We start from the raw sequence: 22,756 nt of genomic DNA, 5'->3' as shown, positions 1-22,756 counted from the left end.
CCAACCCAGGGTGGAAGCATCTGTAGTCAGAATAATCTGAGGTTCTGGAGCTTGGAAGGGTAATCCCATGAGCAGGGTGGATTCCTGGACACACCAAGCTAGTGAGAGACGAAGCTGCCTGGTGACATGGACATTGCTGGACATTGGATGGTGGGCCTGAGACCACTGGAATTTTAAAGTCCACAGCGATACTTGCATGGCAAGTCGAGCCATCGGTGTAACATGGACCGAGGATGCCATGTGGCCCAGCAAGACAAGAACATGACGAGCAGTCGTGGTTCGGTGAGACTGTATAGTGTGCGCAAGCACTGCAAGCGTCTTAGCTTGGACCCTGGGAAGAAAAGCCTTTGCTTGGATAGTGTTAAGATCCACTCCAATGAAGGAGAGGGAATGGGACGGAGTCACACTGGATTTTTGATAATTTACTAGAAATCCCAAGGACAGTAGTAGTCGCATGGTTAGATGGAGGGATTGAAGAACCGTCTCCGCAGACTGAGCCCTCAGTAACCAGTCGTCTAGATAAGGATAGACGTGAGTGCCCAGTCGCCTTAAGTATGCGGCTACTACTGCCAAGTATTTCGTGAAGACACGAGGGGCCGATGCCAGGCCAAATGGAAGCACTCGATACTGGAAGTGCTTGATTCCGACGAGGAACCGGAGATATTTTCTGTGGGACGGGGTAATTGCTATGTGAATATACACGTCTTTTAGATCCAGAGAGCAAAGCCAATCTCCCTGTTGAATCAGAGGGAGTAGAGAGCCCAAGGTTACCATCCTGAACTTTTCCTTTTGTAAATACTTGTTCAAGGCCCGAAGATCTAATATTGGATGAATGCTTCCCGACTTTTTTGGTATCAAGAAGTATCAGGAGTAGAAACCTTTTCCCCTTTGTAGAGAAGTAACTTGTTCTATAGCATTGGCTTGAAGAAGGGATCTTATTTCTTTCCTCTAGAAGTGGAGAGTGGTCGGCGGAACTCCACGTCGGATGAGGTGGGGAGTCCTGCGGAATGGACAGAAAGTTGAGATGGTAACCTTGAGCTATTATCGATAGGACCCACTGGTCTGTGGTGACCGTGTACCAGATGTTGATGAAGTAGCAGAGACGGCCGCCCACTGGCAATTGCGGTAGAGGCGGAGGTGGACATTTGCTCTCTATTGGGCAGTCAAAAACCAGAGGAAGGACCAGGCTGTGGAGGAGGCTGCGTCTTCTGAGGCCTAGGCCGGCGAGATTGAGAATTCTGAGGCCTAGGCTGGCGAGATAGAGTCTGAGGTGGGTAGTATCTGCATGCCTTAAAGGTGGTTCGCTTAGCCTTCTTACAGAATGGGCGTTTAGAAGACGTGGAGAACTCCATGTGCCCAGCCGAGAGATGCCATAGCGTCTCGTTATGGTCTTTAAGTTGAATTTTCTCACCGAAGAGGTTCTCTCCTGTACAGGGGAGGTCAGCTAACCTCTCTTGAACCTCTGAACGCAGATCTGAAGACTTGAACCAGGCCCATCTCCGGGCACTTATCCCAGCTGCTGACACTCTGGTGGCTGTCAAAGATGTCATAAGCGGAGCACACCTCATATTTACCAGCATCCAGACCTTTCTTAAGAATGGCATTGAGCTGGTCCTGGAACTGGTCAGGAAAGTATCAGAAAGATCCTGGAGCTGTTTGAACAGGTTCCTGTTGTATTGCGAGAATGTTAGGAATTATTAGAAAGGGAATGGTGAATAAAACGGAAAATGTCATAATGCCTCTTATTGCTCCATGGGGAGACCGCACCTTGAATACTGTGTACAATTCTGGTGGCCACATCTCAAAAAAGATATAGTTGCGATGGAAAAGGTACAGAGAAGGGCAACCAAAATGATAAAGGTAATGGAACAGCTCCCCTTTGAGGAAAGACTAAAGAGGTTAGGACTTTTCAGCTTGGAGAAGAGACGGCTGAGGGGGGATATGATAGAGGTGTTTAAAATCATGAGAGGTCTAGAACGGGTTAATGTGAATCAGTTATTTACTCTTTCAGATAATAGAAAGACTAGGGGGCACTCCTTGAAGTTAGCAAGTGGCACATTTAAGACTAATCGGAGAAAGTTCTTTTTCACTCAAGGCACAGTTAAACTCTGGAATTTGTTGCCAGAGAAGTGGTTAGTGCAGTTAGTATAGCTGTGTTTAAAAAAGGATTGGATAAGTTCTTGGAGGAGAAGTCCATTACCTGCTATTAAGCTGACTTAGAAAATAGCCACTGCTATTACTAGCAACAGTAGCATGTAAGAGACTTAGTTTTTGGGTACTTGCCAGGTTCTTATGGCCTGGATTGGCCACTGTTGGAAACAGGATGCTGGGCTTGATGGACCTTTGGTCTAACCCAGTATGGCATGTTCTTATGTTCTTATGAGATGTAAAGCTGGTAAGCTGCAATAAGGGCGATTAAAATGTTTCCATGGAAGACCCTACACCCAAAAGCGTCGAGGAATTTCTGTTCTTTTCCTGGAGGTGTGGATGATTGAGGTCTTGGCCTTTTGGCTTTTTTCTGGGCGGTGGGAAAGTTGAGTCTTCTGGAATCCAGGTGCTGCTTGGACCAAATATGTAGCATCAGTCTTATGGTTTACCGGGGGGACTGTTCCTGGATGTTCCCAATTGCATTGAAGGAGGTCAAGGAGGACCTCATGGACAGGTATGGACATTACCTCTTTCGATGCATCAACAAACTGAAGGACTTCTAAGATTTTATGTCTGGAGTCTTCTTCAGTCTGGAGAGTGAATGGAATAGACTCAGGCATCTCTTTGATGAAACTTATAAAAGAGAAGTCCTCTGGTGGAGACTTTCTTCTCTCATCAGGAGGAGAAGGCTCTGATGGAATATCCCCTGTGTCTTGGGAATCCGAAGAGTCATCAGACCAAGGACGGTAATGCTGATCCCCAGCACCCAATGGTTCTCCAGAGGGCAAAAATGGACCTCCCCCGGCTGGAGGAGGTTGGGGCACTGAAGGCCCCAGTGGCTGTATCAGTAGCCCCGGTGTCGGCCAATGGGGCATCGGTGACAAAAGCGGTGAAGGACTCAATGACCTCGGTAGCCTTCTCGGTGGTAATACTCCAGAAGGGCCTGGCATCGGGTATTCACCCTCATCTGAAGAAAGGGGAATGGGCATCGAAGGACTCGGAGATAACTGTGTTTTCCTTGGTGCCGAAGGCAAAGGACCGATGAGGGCATCGATCCTGTTCAGCAACAGTGCAAGCATCGGTGACATCGGATCCTGCATCTGAATCGGAGCTGGTATCGGTGCTGATGGAATCGGATGTCTATGGAGAGCTTGCACCACTGCCTCCTGAACCATCCGGTTCAGTTCCTCACGGAACACTGGCGTTAAGACCTGGTCCGGAGTGGGAGGCTGGATGGGCATCGCCGGAACAACCACCGGTATAGGTGGAGCATCGGTCGGTGCCTCTCCCGAAGGCGAGGGACACCTGGGTGACCCCGGTACTGAGGAGTTTTGGGGCTCCTCGGCACGGGCCTTCTTCCTCGGTGGCTCCTTGGAAGTGGAGGCCACCGGTGCGCTCGGATCAGATGGTAAGGGTTTGCGATGCCAATGGCGATGCTTTTCCCTATGGTCGCCCTTACTGGTGACCCGCGCCGAAGAAGCAGAAGCCGAAGTCCTCGATATCCGACCGGTGACGGGACTTGGCTGGCGACGGTGTCGATGACTTCAAAGCTTTTGATGAAGAAACCTGTTTGGAATGGAACAATAAAGCCATCTTTTCCAAACGAGCCCGACGCCCTTTAGGAGTCATTTGAGCACAGTTGGTACACAAATCTACATCATGGGTAGGGCCCAAGCACAACACACAAACCTGGTGAGGGCGGTGATGGACATTGTCCTCGGACAGTCCGGGCACCTATGAAAACCCGTTGCCATCGAACATTTAGGACGCAGTGCGGTCGGTAACCTCCGAGCCTAAAGATTGGAACCGTTGGTAACCGACCGAAAAGGTAGTAAAACTTACCGAATGGACACTGGTATCGACGGAATACAAGGGGGTCCCCAGCTGGGATGAAAATTTATTAAAAACTTGAACTTTTTCCTGAAGAATATTTTCCTGTCAGGAAACCGTGGAAGAGCTCCTAACTCCGTGTGGCAAAAGCTGCGCGGAAAAAAAAAAGAGACTGAAGGGGGACCCCTGTTGGATGCAGGGTTGGTACCGTGACTGGGCTCCATCCTGATGAGTCACCCATATGTGAGGACTACCATCCTGCTTGTCCTGTGAGAAAATTCTTTTTGACTCAGCACATAGGTAAAGCTCTGGAATTCATTGCCAGAGGATGTGTTTACAGCAGTTAGTGTAATTGGGTTTAAAAAAGATTTGGATAAGTTGCTAGAGGAAAAATCCATAAACTGCTATTAATTAATAAGCAATAGTAGCTTGACATTTATTTAATATTTGGATTCTTGCCAGGTACTTGTGACTTGGATTAGCCACTGTTGGAAACAGGATACTGGGCTTGATGGACCCTTGGTCTGACCTAGTATGGCAATTCATATGTTCTTATGACATTCTGCTGCCATGAAGTTTCTGTGTAGGGATCTATAGCCAACTGGCTTGTTCTGTTTTCCTAATAGGAGGTATATTGGTGTGTAGGGCCTGGTGTAATATTTGCAATGTTGCCTTTTCATAGCTAGGGGTTTTACTGTTTGAGGGCTGGCATTAAGTGCTCTTTTAGTATGGGAGGTTTACAAATTTTGTAATCATAATCCAGTTTACTCTGGGCTTTCTGAGGGCAGAGCCTACCCCCCAATATGCATTCTTATAGGCCTAATACCATATGCATTCCGAGTGTGTATTTTTGCAGGTTGTGATATTTTTACCTCAGAAGACTGGACTCTCAATGTCCTTTTTCATGTAAAATTATTATAAATGCAGGATTTTTAATTGTGTGTAATGAGGGCAGGGGCCCAGAGAAAGTTTTCCAAAGACCCCCCCCCCCCTCCCACCATTCACCCATCTCCCACTTCTCCAGGGGAAAACGTTGGGGAAAAGATAGGAGGCAGGTCTTGGGGTTCCTGAGCGTGTGGCACTTTTGCCAGCTTTGTAAAAACATTATCACTGACACCCTTATATGCCGCTCCTCTGGGAACTCTGAGCCCTGTTTTCCCCCTTCCACAGCATTTGAAATCACCAGGGCCAGACTACAGAGACACCCCCCCTTTGCCCTTCTTGATGATTTGACCTGTACCGTGCCTTGAGGGGGGAACACAATCTCATCCCTTGTCTCAGGCTGCAGATTGCCTTGAGCCACCCACGTGCCAGAGGATGTAGTCAAGGCAACAAACATAATGGAGCTCAAAAAAGGGTTGGACAAGTTCCTGAAAGAAAACTTCATAAATAGTTATTAGCCAGGTAGACATGGGAAAGCCATCACTTATCTGTGGAAGTGACATAGATCAACTATTTGGGATCTTCCAGGTACTTGTGACCCAGAATGGCAACTGTTGGTGACAGGATGCAATGGACCGTGGTCTGACCTAGCATGGCACTTATGTTATGTTCTCCCCCCACCAAAAGCCTTCAAATGCTGCAACCAGCCTTATGGAGCAGTGCATTAAAGACTCCGTTCATACTGATGAATTAATCTTGATATGTGCACGAACAGCTGAAGAGCCATGCCAACATGGTGTTTCATGTATAACAACTGCTTAAATGTTCAGCAGTACTGGTTTTAACACACAGTAAGATCTGGGTCCATCCTGGGTACCTTGCACTTACCGCTTGCAGTAGATCCTGTAGGAGCAATGAGATCATCGTCACTGTCATCCTCATTCAGCTGTGATACCTCTGGTTCTGGGGCTGTACTCTTCACCTCTAGCTCCTGTTCTACTCGACTGCGCAGAGCTAGGATGCGGTGATGCAGGGCTGCATATAGTTGACCTGTATCTTTAGAGCTGGCCTGAAAGGCAGACAGAATGAAACACTAGGTCAGGGGATAGTTCTCATCTTTGTGAAAAAAAAAAAAAAAAAGAAGTATCAACCTGCCACTTCCACTTCCAATAAAAGACACAAAGTTAGCTGCTGCTGCATCTAATGAGTATGTGCACGTATGTGCAAAGTGAGGATAGGAGGGTGTTTTATATCCATTACCTAATCTGCCTCTTTCTATGTGCTATTGCCTCCCTATTACTATGCTCTTCTGCATGCTTGGGTTAATATTAACTATTCAACTTATTCCATCATCTACCTCAAGTCAGCTGTGAAACAGGTTTCTTTTTGAAGAAAACGTACCAAATAAAAAGTGTAAACTATTACATAGCTGAAGACATTCTGACTTGCTTGAATCTCCAGAAATCAATGCTGATTAAGTATGCCATGGTAGGCCCTGATATATGTTCCACAAGGCAAAGCACAGCTTACCGATATCAGAAACACTTTGACTCCCTGGTCCTCTGTGTCCATGGCTGTGATCCGGATACTCTTCTCACTGGCTTTATCAATCTGCATCTGAGCCCACAGCTTAGTGTTGAGAATTAGCCGTAGGCTTCCCTGGGTCCGCATTACTGCAGCCAGAACACAAAACATGGCCCCAAGAGAGGGGATGAGCATTTTACACTAAATGTAAAAAATAAGGGTAGGCCACTGCACAGCAGTCTTGAGATCTACCATGCAGAAAGCAGAGTTGCTTATCTGTAACAAGTGTTTCTCACAGAACAGCAGCATGTTAGCCCTCACTTATGGGTGACATCATCAGGATGGAGCCCAGTCACGGAAGAGTTTTGTCAAAGTTTCTATAATTTCGACTGGCACTACTGGGCATGCCCAGCATGGCACTAACCCTGCATCCAGCAGGGGTCCCCCTTCAGCCTCATATATAGTAAAAGTAAGTGCGAAAAACAAAATAATAAATCAAAGCAAACCCAACTCCATGGGGTGGCGGGCAGGTTTTGTGAGGCCTAACATCCTGCTGTCCTGTGAGAACACCTGTTACAGGTAAGCAACTCTGCTTTCTCACAGGACAAGCAGGATGGTAGTTCTCACATATGGGTGAGTACCGAGCTGAGGATGCCTGAGGAAAGTACCAAATGTGCCCAACGACATGCAACAGGCACAACAACAGGGGTGGATTTGGGTAGGAGGGCATCCTGAAAACCCCCAAACGGGTCACTGGAAGAATGTTGGGAAGTTAAGCTGAGGACAAATTGCGTAGAACAGACTGGCCAAAATCGAATCTTGTCTGCCTGCCTTATCTAGGCAATAATGGGCTATGAACATAGGAGAGAACCCATGTGGCAAGCCTTACAGATGTCAGTAAAGCAGCATGGAGCGGAGGTGCGCTACCGATGTTGCCATGGCCTGTACAGAATGCGCTTTGACGCGTTCATGTAGAGGAAGGCCTGCTTGTTGGTAGCAGAAGGAAATACTGTCCGCTAGCCAGAAGGAGAGGGGGTCTGCTTGCCCACCGGATTCCCTAGTCTGTTTTTATTGAAAGAGACAAATAGCTGGGTGGACTTCCGATGGGCTGCCGTGTGCTATAAATAAAAGGCCAGGGCACGTTTGCAGTCCAAGGAATGCAGCGCCAATTCTCCTGGATCTGAATGGGGCCTGGGAAAGAAAGTTAGGTAGGCTGATGGATTGATTGAGATGAAATTCCGACACTACTTTTGGCAAATATTTAGGGTGAGTGCGAAGCACTACCCTGTCATGCAGAAATTTCGTATAAGGCGGGTAGGTCACTAAAGCCTGTAACTCACTAACTCTGCGAGCTGACGTTAAGGCAAGGAGAAATAGCACTTTCCATGTGAGTTAACAAAGGTCGCATGAGTGGAGCGGCTCAAATGGCGATTTCGTGAGTTGCCCATTGTTCTGAGTTATCAGCAGCGGGTGTGATCCCAGACGAATGTGGTGATGAACTGAGAGGTCCCAAAGGATTGGGAACCAAACGTGGCGTGGCCAGTGAGGGGCTATGAGGATCATTAAGCCCTTGTCCTTCCATAACTTCACGAGAGTCTTTGCAATGAGTGGAAGTGAAGGGTATGCGTAGAGGAGACCGCTGGACCACGAGCGTGTGAAAGCATCCCTCGGTGGTGACCTGTGGCTGTGGTGGAGCGAGCAGGTCTCTACTTTGCAGTTGTGGATGGATGCAAAGAGGTCTATGTGCGGATAACCCCAGCGTTGAAAGATCGTGGAGAAGAGACAGCTGAGGGGGGATATGATAGAGGTCTTTAAGATCATAAGAGGTCTTGAACGAGTAGATGTGAATTGGTTATTTACGTTTTCAGATAATAGAAGGACCAGGGGGCATTCCATGAAATTAGCAAGTAGCACATTTACGACTAATCGGAGAAAATTCTTTTTCACTCAACGCACAATTAAGCTTTGGAATTTGTTGCCAGAGGACGTGGTTAGAGCAGTTAGTGTAGCTGGGTTCAAAAAAGGTTTGGTAAGTTCTTGCAGGAGAAGTCCATTAACTGCTATTAATCAAGTTTACTTAGCTAATAGCCACTGCTATTAATTGCATCAGTAGTATGGGATCTTCTTGGTGTTTGGGTACTTGCCAGGTTCTTGTGACCTGATTTGGCCTCTGTTGGAAACAGGATGCTAGGCTTGATGGACCCTTGGTCTGACCCAGCATGGCAATTTCTTATGTTCTACTGTGGGGTTGAGAGACCATTCGTGTGGATGAAAGGACCAACTCAGTTTGTCTGCAAGAATATTGTCCATGCCTGCCAGATAGGTTGCTCTGAGGTACATAGAGTGGGAAAGAACCCATGCCCATATCTGTCCTGCTTCCTGACACAGTAGGTAGGAGCCCATTCCCCCTTGTTTGTAGATGTACCACATCGCCACTTGGTTGTCTGTTTGAATCAGGATTTACTTTGTTGGATAGTTGTTAGGCAGTCCTGAAAAGCCTTCAGGGCATACCTGATTGCCCAGAGCTCCAGGAAATTTATTTGATGTTGGGATTCCTCTGCAGACCAGGTTCCCCGAGTCTGCAAATCGTCGACATGGGCACCCCAACCAAGGTTGGAAGCTTCTGTCGACAAGGTAATTTGAGGTTCTGGAGCTTGAAAGGGAAGGCCTTTTAAGAGATTGGATTGTTGAATCCACCAGGCTAGCAAGAGGCGGAGCTGTCTGGTGACCTGGACAATGCTGGACATTGGATGGTAAGCCTGAGCCCATTGGGACTTCAGGGTCCACTGTGTTACTCTCATGGCCAGACAGACTATCGGAGTAATATGTACTGAAGATGTCATGTGACCGAGCAGCGTGAAGAAATGACAAGCCGTTGTGTAACGCCGAGCCTGGAGTTGTTGCGCTAGGGCAGTGAGATTGTAAGCTCGATCCTACGGGAGAAAAACTTTCGCCTGGACAGTATCCAAGTCTGCTCCTATGAAGGAGAGGAACTGAGACGGAATCAGTTGAGACTTGGGATAGTTAATAAGAAACCTGAGTGACAGTAGGACAGTAAGGAGGTTAGTACGTCTGTTTGGGACGGAGCACTTATCAACCAATCGTCGAGATAAAGGTAAACATGAACCCTCTTGTCCTCTGAGGTAGGCTGAGACTACCGCCAGGCACTTAGTGAAGATTCGAGGTGCCGACGCTAGGCTGAAGGGAAGTACACGATACTGGAAGTGTCGGGAGCCGACCAAGAACTGGAGGTACTTGTGATGAGACGGTGTCACAGATTTGTGTGTACAGGTCTTGCAGGTCTAGAAGAGCAAAGTCAATCTTCTCTTTATAGAAGAGGTAAAAGAGAGCCCAAGGTTACTATCCTGAACTTCTCCTTTTGGAGATATTTGTTTAAGGCACATAGGTCTAAGATTGGACGAACGCTGCCTGACTTTTTTGGAATCAGGAAATAACGAGGAATAGAACCCCTGTCCCCATTGGGAGGGGGGCACCGGTTCCATCGCCCGTGCCTTTAGGAGGGATAACACTTCTTCCGCCAGCAGAGGGGAGTGGTCGGATAAGCCCCACGTCAGCCGGTACGGCCAGGAAGTTGAGAAGGTAACCTTGAGTCACGGTCGAAAGTACCCACTGATCGGTAGTGATCGTGTGCCAGGTGTTGGTGAAGTGGCACAAGCGACCTCCTACTGGTACCAACAGAAGAGGAGGTTGGCAAATGCTCTCCAGCAGAGTGTCAAAATCCCGAAGCCGGGCCAGGCTGTGGGGATGGCTGAGTCTTCTGAGGCCTAGATTGGCGGCATTGAGCCTACTGGTATGGTCTGGAAGGGCAGCCACGAGAGACAGGAGGATAATATCTGCGTGGCTTGTAGGATGGCCTCTTAGATTCCCTCCTGAAAGGCCACTTAGAGGTGGTAGAAAAATCTAAAGGAACCGAAGAAAAACTGACGTAGCGTTTCGTGGTGGTCCTTAAGCTGTGCCACAACTTCCTGGATCTTGTCCCTGAAAAGATTGTCACCAGCACAGGGAAGGTCAGCCAACCGGTCCTGTACCTCTGGTCTCAAATCGGAGGACTTCAGCCAGGCCCACCATCAAGCACTAATCTCAGCTGCAGACACCCTAGAGGCCGTATCAAAAAAATAATAGGCAGCACGGACCTCATGCTTGCCAGCATCTAGGCCTTTCTGGATCAGTGAGTTGAGCTGGTCTTGGAAGTGATCTGGGGTAAGGAGTCAGAAAAATCTTGGATCTTTTTGAAAAGATTCCTGGTGTTCTAGGTCATATATAATTGGTACAAAGCAATGCGAGAAATAAGCACTGACCCATGAAAGACACGACATCCAAAAGCATCCAGGAAACTTTGCTCCTTCCCTGGAGGTGTTGAGGAATGAGGCTTAGAACGCCGTGCCTTCTTCTGGGCCGATTCAGCCACCACAGATTAATGGGAAAGCTGTCTCTTTTGGAAACCATGGGCCATCTATACTAGGTAGGTGGTATCCGATTTACAGTTTACAAGTAGAACAGACCCAGGATGCTCCCAATTACATTTAAGCAGGTCAGGAAGGACTTCATGAACAGGTATGGACATGACTTCCTTGGGCGGGTCAACAAATTGGAGCACCTCCAGTATTTTATGCCTGGAGTCCTCTTCTGTCTGAAGCTGGAAAGGAATATCCTCAGACATCTCCTTGTTGAAACTTATAAAGGACAGATCCTCTAGAGGAGAACACCTTCTCTCTTCAGGGGTTCTGAGGGGATATCATCTGAATCCTGAGATTGGGAAGAATCATCCATTCCAGGGCTAAGGCTGGTCACCCGCTCCACTGGGATCTCCAGATGGTAGAAAAGGTGCTATTCCAGTGGGATCAGGACGTGGCATCAATGGCACCGGAGGGGGCATCGAAAACATCGATGGAGGCACCGACCGAGGAGGATGCGGTATTGATGAAGGAATCGGCACCGATGACCCAGGGGAAGTCAGTGGATGGCTCGGTGGCAGGACTCCAGACGGACCTGGAATCTGGTCAGGTATCGGTGTGGATTCGTCTTCCGATGACAATGGAATTGGAGTTAAAGGAGTAGGAGGCACAGATGTCTTTGGTGCTATCGGTGGAAGGGCACCGATCAAGGGTCCAATCTGTCCAGCAACGGTGCGAGGACTGTGGGCATCGGGTCGGTGACTGGAGCCGGAATCAGTGTCAGAACTAATGTCAGGAAGTATTTCTTCACGTAGAGGGTGGTGGATGCTTGGAATGCTCGTCCGGAAGAAGTGGTGAAGACAAACTGTGAAAGATTTCAAAGCGGCATGGGATAAACACTGTGGATCCATAAAGGCTAGAGGATGGTAAGAGTTGAGCCATGGGGGTGGCTTGCTGGAATGTTAACTACTACCTGGTGATTACTATCCTTATTCAAAAAATCCCTTGCACGGTTAATGCAACCCCAACATTGCTATCTGCTTCAATAGCAAAGGGAAATGTGGAAAAGAGGATTTGCATTCAGACAACAACCAACAAGGACTGAATTTCACAATCTGGGTAAACAAACAATTGTGGGGGTAGCTGCTTATTGTGGCAGTTAATACCCTAAACCAATTAAGCCTGATACATCACTTTGAAAGCATATACAGCGTTGCTATCTGCTTCAACAGTAGGGGGAAGTGAGGAAAACAGGATTTACATTCAGACATCATTCAACAAGGCATCGATCTGTGCAATCTGGGTAAACAAGCATCGGGGTAACTTGCTTGATGCGGCGGTTACAACCCTTAACCATAAGCCTTATGCTCACCTTTGATGCAACTCCAACATTACTCTCTGCACCAATGACAGGGGATGGCAGGACATTTGAATCAAACAGTTATCAACAAGAGCCCTGAAGCTGGTGGTTGGTGAAACAGATAAGTATGGGAAAATAAGTGTAGAAACTTGCTGGGCAGACTAGATGGGCCGATTGGTCTTTTTCTGCCGTCATTTCTATGTTTCTATGGAGCTGATGGCGGCTGAAGACCATGGACTCTTGGACCATCTGGTCCAATTCCTCATGGAAACCTGGGGCTTGCAACCCCAGTCCCGGAGGAGGCGGCAGCGCTGGTGTAGCTGGAGGGTCCACCGGTGACAGTGGAGTCATGGCACCCGGCACCAATGAAGGTGGGGAACGCCTCTGTGACCCAGTCACAGGGGTCGATGGAAGCTTCTCTGGACGGGATTTCTTCCTAGGAGGTTCTATTGATGCCGATGCCTTGCCTGGATTGGTGGATTGAGATTTACGATGGCGATGCCGGTGCTTCTCCTGATTCTCTCCATGGTCCTTTTCGGGCGCTGAGGTGAATGACTTCGGAGTAGCCATGGACGGACGAGAAATACCGGTGTCCGACTGCTGACGGGAAGTGGACAGTGCCGGCTCCGAAGACGTTGAAGCCTTCGAGGGGGTCGGAGGCTTTGCTTGAAAGAGAAATTCCATCTTCTCCGACCTAGCCTTATGGCCTTTTGGCGTCATTTGGGCACATTTGGTACAGGTAAGAACGTCGTGATCTGCTCCTAAACACAACCCTATGCGAGTCTGTGATTGACACTGTCCGGGGACAATCGGGGCATTGACAAAAACCTGACGCCCTTCAAAAAACTTAGCCGTGGTGCGGGCGGTGGCCAGTAGGCCTCGGAAGAAAAGCTCAACGGGAACCGACCGCAACGGGAGGTAAAGCCTTACCTAAACGTCCGCGGTTGTGGAATCGATAGGGGGACCCCGGATAGGGTAAAATTTGATAAACTTTGAAAGAAATTCCATGAGGAAAATTCCTGTCAGGAAAATCAGAGCTCCTGAATCCGCGTAGCTATTGTTGCGCAGAAAAAAAAAAGAGACTGAAGGGGGACCCCTGCTGGGTGCAGGGTTAGTGCCATGCTGGGCATGCCCAGTAGTGCCAGTCAAAGTTCTAGAAACTTTGACAAAAGTGTTCCGTGATTGGGCTCCATCCTGATGATGTCACCCATAAGTGTGGACTACCATCCTGCTTGTCCTGTGAGAAAACCCAAGGTTTCCTAGTCATGAAGTTGGTTTCCAATACACAATAGTGGTAAGGGGAGGGTTTATGGGGGACAATTGAGGTGTGCTGAAGGAAGGGGACTCCCATGCCCTGTCTTCACTCATGCACAGCCACCAGGGAGGTATTACAGTATTTTCTATAAACACTAAATAAGTATTTTGAATAGAATTGCATCAGGGATAGAGGATAAAAAACATAAGTCAGTTACATCAACCACATTAATAATGAACTGTTGCATTGGGCACAGAGAAACACAAAGGATCATAAGCACAGTAGATTGTGTTAAAATATCGTGGCTGGTACTTATTGTTTTATAAACACAGATTATAACATTTTAAACTAAAGTTACGGCAGGATGGAAGAAAGCATCTGCTCCCATCAAACGTTCTGCTCATGGCTTTTTTCATGTATCCCTGATGCAGATTCTATTCAACACACTTGATTGGTGTCATTTATACAAAATACTGTAATACCTCCCAAAAGATTTTTATTTGCAATATCTAAAAAAGCTTAAAAAAAACATGCCTGATGATTAATATTCATGCACTCTAAGATATCAATCATATATTCTATGTGCAATTGGTGCTCTTTGTATGATGATCACATGTACATGGTTGTCTGGTTGTTGTACTAAGGTTAGTCTTTACATTCAGTAGATTTTTTGCATTTATTAAACGAATTATCCTTATAAAGTAATACACTTTTCAGAATCTTATCGCTATAATATTGACTAGCAGTGATTAATTTATTTACATAATTCCAGTGCATGTATATACACAATTGTGAAAACACAACTGTATACAATCTCAAAGTCACAGAGAAGAAAATTATTCCTTACCTGCTAATTTTCGTTCCTGTAGTACCATGGATCATTCCAGACTGTGGGTTATGTTCCCTGTCCAGCAGATGGAGTTAGAACCAAAAATTCCCAGGGGAGGACCTATATAGCCACGCCTCCCTCGCCTCAATCCTCAGTAACTGGACTAGCAAAGCCAAGACGAGAAGAGACAGAACCAGAGGAATCAATTAATCTCAAAAATATAGAGAAAAAATAACAGCTGTAAGTGACAGCAACTAACTTGTACTCAAAAAACTGTAACTGAGAACTTGCAAACAGCACTGTGTTCAAAGACACAGTTCGCAATAACTAGAGATTCAGAGTGAAAATATTGTGAAGACAGGAAAGCAGGGATGGCCCACAAAGAACCACCAAAACCAGGAGGGGTCTGGAATGATCCATGGTACTACAGGAACGAAAATTAGCAGGTAAGGAATAATTTTCTTTTCCCTGTACGTACCAGGATCATTCCAGACTGTGGGATGTACCAAAGCTTCCCCATCATGGGTGGGTCGCGGACAGCCCTGCCCGTATGACCCTGTCTCCAAGTTGACCGTGAGACGGCGCACGAATGTCTAGACGATAATGTCTTGCGAAAGTGTGGAGAGACTTCCATATGGCCGCCCTACAGATTTCCTGAGAAGAAACTGCAGAACCTTCCGCCCACGACGTCGCTTGAGCGCGGAGAGAATGCGCCTTAACAGCTAAAGGTGGAGACTTACCCACTCCAATGTATGCGGCTATAATCGCTCCTTTCAGCCAGCGAGCGATTGATTGTTTGGATGCCATGCAACCCTTCCTGGGTCCCGACCAAAGGACAAACAAATGATCGGAGAGTCGAAATTCATTAGTGACCTCCAAATAATGTATTAAAGAACGTCGGACATCCAACCGACGCAGGTCAGAAGAATCAGAGGATAAAAATGACGGAAGCTCTATCGATTGGTTGAGATGGAAAGTCGAGACCACCTTCGGCAGAAAAGATGGAACTGTCCGCAGGGATACTCCCCCTGGCGTGAAACGAAGGTATGGCTCCCTACATGATAGAGCTTGTAGTTCAGAGATCCGATGTGCTGAGCTGATCGCCACCAGGAAGATGGTCTTAAGGGTGACATCCTTGAGTGTGGCCGAAGTCAGAGGCTCAAAAGGCGGTGCACATAGAGCCCGGAGTACCAAATTGAGATTCCAAGAAGGACAAGGTGGCCTAATTGGAGGCTTCAAGTGTTTTACCCCCTTTAGAAAACGTAGGATATCTGGATGTGAGGCCAGGAGCTCCCTGTCATTACTACGTAGGAAGGCTTCCAACGCCGCCACCTGCACACGAAGAGAATTATAGGCAAGGCCCAAATCCAGACCAGCCTGTAGGAAGGAAAGCACATGTGTCACCGAGGCCTGCATTGGTAGAATCGATTTTGACTCGCACCATTCCTCAAAAACCTTCCATACTCTGACATAAGTAACAGACGTGGATGTCTTCCTAGCTTTCAGGAGAGTGGAGATGACAGATTCTGGATATCCACGCCGTCTCAATTGAGGCCTCTCAAAAGTCAAGCCGCAAGACAGAAGCGATCTGCCTCCTTGAAAAATATTGGTCCTTGGCGAAGAAGACGTGGCAGATGACTGAGCCGAAGAGGGCCGTCTACTGCCAGATTGAGAAGATCTGCAAAACCATGGTCGACGAGGCCACTCTGGTGCAACTAGGATCACCGGACCTTGATGCGTCTCTATCCATCGGATAACCTTGCCCACTAGAGGCCACGGAGGAAAGACATACAGGAGACACTGTCGAGGCCAGGAAAGAACCAGCGCGTCGACTCCTTCCGCGCCGCGCTCTCGCCTGCGGCTGAAGAACCGGGCGGCCTTTGCATTTGTCGCGATTGCCATTAGATCCACATGGGGTCTCCCCCAATGCTGTACTATCCTTCGCATTGCGTCCTCCAAGAGTTCCCACTCTCCGGGATCCAGGTGTTGTCGACTGAGAAAATCTGCCTGAACGTTGTCCACGCCCGCTATGTGCGAAGCCGCTAGCCGCTGTAAGTGTAACTCCGCCCATGTCATCAACTCGTCGGTCTCCGAGACTAGATGGCTTCTGGTGTCCCCCTTGCGATTGATGTACGCCACTGTGGTTGCATTGTCCGAAAGAATCCGAACCGCTCGACTGCGTACCAGTGGGTAGAACCCCTGCAGCGCTAGACGGACTGCTCTGGTCTCCAGTTGATTGATGGGCCAAGTGGACTGTTCCATCGTCCATCGGCCTTGGAGAGACCTGTCCTGACAGACCGCCCCCCAGCCGGTGAGGCTGGCATCCGTGGTGACGACCACCCAATCCGGGTTCTGTAGAGACACTCCCTGAGCTAATTGTTGAGGGTCCAGCCACCACTGTAAGCTGAGCAAGACAACATCCGGGATGGGCAGTACTGCTTGAAAATCTCTCGACACTGGGTTCCATCGCGAAAGCAGAGACCTCTGGAGAGGCCTGAGATGAGCGAAGGCCCACGGAACCAAATCGATTGTTGAGGCCATGGTTCCCAGTACCTGGAGATAATCCCACGCCGTGGGAGCAACTAGTGCCATGAACCGTGTTACCTGAGCACGCAGAGCCCGAGCTCTGTCCGGGTGCAGAAATACCTTGGCTCGGCTGGTGTCGAAATGTGCTCCCAGAAAATCCAGCGATTGGGACGGTATCAGTTTGCTCTTTGAGAAATTGACGATCCATCCCAGAGACTGAAGAAGCTGTACTACCCTGTTCTTGGTGAAGACACGCGGAGCCGTCGCCAGACCAAAAGGGAGAGCACGAAACTGAAAATGCTGTCCCAAAATCTTGAAGGGTAAGAAGCGCTGATGATGGTGATGGATCGGGATGTGAAGGCATGCCTCTGTAAGGTCCAAAGAGGCCAAGAATTCTCCCGGATGCACGGCTGCTAACACTGAACGGAGCGTTTCCATACGAAAACGAGGAACTCTGAGACACTTGTTGACCATCTTGAGATCCAGGATAGGTCGAAAAGTGCCCTCTTTCTTGGGAACCACGAAGTAGATTGAATAATTACCTTTTCCCAGATCGGAGGCCGCTACCGGTACTATCACCCCCAGCTGTAGCAGACGATCGAGAGTCTGTCGGACTGCTAATTGTTTGAGACGGGAACCGCAAGGAGAAAACAGAAAACGATCTCGGGGTTCGTGTACAAAATCTAATACGTAGCCTTGTCTTAAGATGTCCAGCACCCATTGATCCGACGTAATTAGGGCCCACTCCTTGTAAAAGAGAGTAAGGCGACCCCCCAGGTGGGGGATCCCCTCTTGGGTCCTTCTGGCATCATTGTGAAGCCTTCGAGGAAGGACCTGCCCCTTGAGTATCCTTACCGTGGCGGCGCCCCCGAAAGGACCGGTTCCAGGTGTGTAATCGTGTAGAAGGAGCCCGAGGTGTCTGCTGTCTAGTAGGACGCGACCTCCGTTGATTCCGGTACCTATTTCTGGAGGAATAAAAAGATCTAGAAGAACGTGGACGATCTTCTGGTAGCTTGTGCACCGCATTCTCATTAAGAGATTTGATGATCTGATCCAAATCTTCCCCAAATAGGCACCTACCCTTGAAAGGAAGGGAACTCAGGCGCGTCTTAGACGAAGCATCTGCCGCCCAGTTGTGTAGCCACAAAAGACGACGAGCGGACACCGCCGCCACCATGGAACGAGCGAGGACCCTTAACAGATCCATAGGCAACCACCGCTTCAAGTCTATCAGCCTGAATAGTCTCTGCCTGTGGCAAAGATTGGGAAGTGAGAAGCTGTTGTATCCAACGCAGAGCTGCTCGCTGTGCTAGGGAACTGCAGATAGCAGCCCTCATCCCCAACGCTGAAACTTCGAAGATACGCTTGAGGTAAACCTCGAGCTTGCGATCCTGGACATCCTTCAACGCCGTCCCGCCCGTGACCGGGATGGTAGTATGTTTCGTGACCGCGGATACCGCTGAATCAACAGCAGGAACCTTAAGAATCTCCAAGAAATCAGTGGGGAGAGGGTATAACTTTTCCATGGCTCGACCGACTCGAAGATTGGCCTCAGGAGTATCCCACTCCCTTGAAATCAATTGCAAGATGTTGTGATGCGTGGGAAAAGCTTTCGCTAGAGGTCGTAAGCCCGCTAGGAGAGGATCCCCTTTCTTAATCTTCGGATCCTGAGCCACAGGATCCAGAGGAGGGTCAATGTCCATTTCCTGGAGGATGTGGGGGATGAGATCATCCAATTCCGCTGCTTGAAAAATACGGAGGACCCTCGGGTCGTCACCTTCTACCTGGCCGCCAGGGAGGGATCATCCGCATCTGGATCTTGCCATGGATCCCCCGACGGTTGTTGCAGCAGTAAAGGAACCACGGGGGAGGGGGGGGGGGAGCTGAGTGGACCCCGCACCTCCTGTGGGCAAAGAAGCCCTCCCTAAGGGAGGGTCTGCCGTCGAAAGCTGTGTCAAGCAGGCCAGTTTGGGGGAAGGGGGACCCCAAATTCCAAGATTCGGATCCCTGCTCTGTAAAAATGCCTTGTGCATTAAAACAATGAATTCTGGCGAAAAAGCGGGAAGTGCTGATGAGGGGCCCCCCGAGACGTCGTCCCCTTGCCTGCCCTCGTCCGTTGCGCTCCGAAAACTCCATACTGTTAGAGGAAACCTGGAGAGGAGCGTCGACGTCCTTCTCAGAGAGAGCTGCCTCCGAGTCAGCTGAGAAAATGGCCGCCGTTCCCGCGCTGAGGGGAAACGGGGCATGCCGCTTCCTGCCAGCGCGGTCCGACTCTCCTCCAAGCTGCCTACCAGGTAAGCCATACTCCCCCTCAGGAAAAGCTGAAGAAAATCCCTCTGAGGTCTGCTGAAGCCCGTGCCGAGCTCCGGAGCCGTTCGGCGATTTTTGCATCGCGGCGGGAGGGAGGGGGAGGGGTGGCTGCGGCGCGCGGCAACAACTGAAGCGGCGAATTAATAAAACTCTTCGGCCTCCGGACCCCTCACCGTCCCCAAGAGACCGTCGGGGAAAAACGCCGTCCCGACGGTGAGCAGCTCCGGGGAATGGGTCGTCGCAGAGCTGCAGGGCGGGAACTCCAATCACTCCCTGAAAGGGAGGAGGGGAAAGGAAAACTCCGGGGCTAGGGGGAGCGGTCTGCACTACAGACTTTCACCCCTCATAAATTCCTGTTCCTACCAACGACTGTAAATGAAATAAAAATAACACTTACCACACTCTAGCCAGGCAAGGAAGAGGAAAAAAACAAAGAGATAGGAAGAGAGAAATAAAGTGACAGGCAAAAAACACAGCCTGTCAGCAAGTTCCTGACTGGAAAACAGTGTCTCTCTTTGAACGGAGTGGTCCTGTCAGAACACTACAGAACCTATCCCTTAGAAGAAAACCTTTATCTAATATTATTTAATTGATTCCTCAAAGAGAAAATAAAACTAGAAAAGTGCTGGCGACCACCATGTCCCCTGCTCAATCTGCTGGAGTTAGAACTATACTGAGGATTGAGGCAAGGGAGGCGTGGCTATATAGGTCCTCCCCTGGGAATTTTTGGTTCTAACTCCATCTGCTGGACAGGGAACATAACCACAGTCTGGAATGATCCTGGTACGTACAGGGAACAAGATTTATTTATAAAGCACTGTACAGTAAGACTAGTTGAACATTAATATTGTAGGGAACAAGAAAGGTGTTTATTAACTGTATGCTTCCATACACTCCCTCTTCAATAAATATCTTACTGCACACTCTATGCTGGCCAGAATAAACCATCATATACACGTCTTACCACAAACTAGACAAAAAAAAAAAATTAGTAAGAGTGTTGTCAACATCTGAATGACAGAACTGTAAATTTCCTTTTGTGACCCGTGTGTGTGTGTGTGCAACTCTAACATACATCATGCTGCTCTTCCCATCTCACCTAGTCGGGACTGTAATGTGCCATCATCCGTGGACGCCATGTCGTTGAGTCGCAGAAGGCCCCGCCCTCTTTCAACCCACGACTGGGAAACTTTATCAAACACAAATAGCTTGCACTGAATCTGTAAGAGAGGACATAACATCTAATGAAAAAGAGGAAGAACACTCACACAAAGGAGTTAATTTCAAGTTTAAAATCAGCTTTCACATGCATCTAGAGATGGAAACAAATGCCATCACAGAAAATGGACAGGGTAATAGACTAGCATGGGAGGAGGAGGAACACCTCCGGCTTGGTGAGCATCCTCTGTGTGAAGGAGACTAGAAAGGATACCTCGCTGCGGTCATAAGGTTGTTGTACAAAACAGAGAAAAGAACTGAAAAATCACAAAAGCTGAAAAGACTTTACCAACATCTAAGGCACAATGGGAGATGTTACAGCCCTTTGTAAAGGAAGGAAATCCTCAGTTCAGCAGCTTGTCACTCACCCCAGCTATCCATCTTACTCACGTCTCATTCCTTTTTTGACTGAAATAAATTGGTAAGTCAAGGGGCAAGTCTTGCCTCAGGAGTTCAGCCACAGCAAAAAAGGAAATGTAATTGTTTAGACATTTTATATACGCCGTTGTTCCATATAAAAGATCACAACGGTTTACAACAGTAACATTCAGAGTTATAAATCAAAAGGTAAAGGAGGTCATTTTCATAACTAGGCCTGGACATCTCTCTATCGAATTATTCTGATACATTTGACTCAAGGTTTAAGACATGGTCAAGGGTAAGGAAAATTAAAATAGAATAAAATAAAATGATATAAAGGATTTCACATTTAGTTATTACGTTGTTTCTCTTCTTTCATTCTCTTCGTGCTTCAGTTAGTATCTTTTGACCTTCTTGTTGTTGTTTCTTTCTACATTCAGGTGTTTTAAGTTAGGTTATATGCATTTTTTGAAACGCCATGATTTCAGCTCACATTTAAATCTCTTCTTGTCTGGTATTAACCTTAGCATCTCTGGTAGGGAATTCCATAGCTTTGGAATCGCTATGGAAAACCCACGATCTCTTATGTGTGTCAGGTGTGTGCTCCGTATTGTGGGAACAGTCAGTAGTCCTTTATTTTGAGATCTTCGTGTTGGCTGAGGTGTGTATGGTTGCATTGTCACCCCTATCATACCAGTGTTATTGGAATTCATGATACTGAATATTAGTCTTAGTACCTTAAAATGTATTTGAGCTTGTACTGGCAGCCAGTGCAGAGAGATCAGCGATGGTGTAATGTGATCAAATTTCCTGGAGACTCCAGCTTTGCAAGCATGCTTTTACTATATATGCCCTAGTAGCATTCTGTATCTATAGCTCTCCCCCGCCTACATATAAGCTATAAGTTGGCTTCTCCTGGGATAGCCTCCATCTGTGGAGCCTGGAAACACACAAGACTTATTGAAACCAGTGTTTCACCAGACTAAACATTACACGTAGTGTTCTCAATATAGCCTTAATGACATGTGAGGTACAGTGGGAGATGGGATAGGATGGTCGGTGGAGATGCTGAGCTCTTAGCTTTTTATACAACTGAGATATGATTTGTGAATTACTATTTGTAGATGCAAGATTTAGATCAAAAGTTATATCATTGTAAATAAAAAAAGTCTTACCTGCAAGTATTTCTTTTTTGCCATTATGTAACACTAAATTTTAAAAGTATGACCATAATTCATCATAATCTAACCGTGAGTGAAGCATGCCATGGACATGACTGACAGCATCCTAAGCTTAGTGGGACTGTTTTCTTAAAATGCTGTTTTCAGTTTACACTCTAACAGAATAAAGGAAGATCTCATGGAGGTGGCTGAAACGCATGGGCTAGGCTCAGAAGTTTTTTTGGAACATGGCTTGCCTTACTCCACACCTCCCTCTCAGAACCTGCCAAATTCTGCTCTCTGCCATTTTTGATGTGAGAAGAAAGGAAAGTGGAGGCAGGGTCAGAAGTTAAGTGCTATTTTATTTATTTTTAACTTTTTTATACCGACATTCCTGTATAAAATACAAATCACATCGGTTTACATTGAAACTGCAAATTCGCCCGGGAGCGATACAATGAAACAGGGGTTACAAGAACTGGGACTAGGGAGCTATGAAATCTACACTTAACTCTTGGCCCTGAAAAACAATCATTGATTACAGAATGAATGGTTACAGAATGAAGTAAAATACATTTGAATGCAATATGGCCAGGCATAACCTTAATTACAAAACTAAATGAAATTAAATGCGTAAGTTTGAGAAGCACTAATATACATCTAAGCATAAAGGACATAAATACAATATAGAAAGGGACACGAAATTAAATGCGTAAGATTGAGAAGCACTAATATACATCTAAGCATAAAGGACATAAATACAATATAGAAAGGGACACGAAATTAAATGCATAAGATTGAGAAGCACTAATATACATCTAAGCATAAAGGACATAAATACAATATAGAAAGGGACACGAACCGGGTGATCTGAGCCTACTGAAGGACCGGTGATTTGGGGGGAAAGGGTACTGATTAAATAAGCACTTTGGAGGGATT

General features: G+C 47.4%; 1 protein-coding gene across 3 annotated transcripts in view; it reads right to left on the bottom strand.

Moving 5' to 3' along the window:
• Positions 1-22,756, bottom strand: part of RANBP3 (RAN binding protein 3) — a 399,749-nt gene that overhangs the window by 18,873 nt on the left and 358,120 nt on the right. For all 3 annotated transcript variants that reach the window (XM_029614911.1, XM_029614912.1, XM_029614913.1), the window contains 3 exons: positions 20,179-20,299; positions 6,391-6,533; positions 5,749-5,929 (listed from right to left, as the gene is read on the bottom strand). In XM_029614911.1, coding sequence (XP_029470771.1) covers positions 5,749-5,929; positions 6,391-6,533; positions 20,179-20,299 — 445 coding nt within the window. The remainder of the gene's footprint in view (positions 1-5,748; positions 5,930-6,390; positions 6,534-20,178; positions 20,300-22,756) is intronic.

The sequence above is a fragment of the Rhinatrema bivittatum genome, chromosome 8 (assembly GCF_901001135.1).
Source record: "Rhinatrema bivittatum chromosome 8, aRhiBiv1.1, whole genome shotgun sequence".
Lineage (NCBI taxonomy): Eukaryota > Metazoa > Chordata > Amphibia > Gymnophiona > Rhinatrematidae > Rhinatrema > Rhinatrema bivittatum.
Note: the sequence above shows the minus strand (reverse complement) of the source record. Positions and strands in the feature narration are given on the sequence as shown.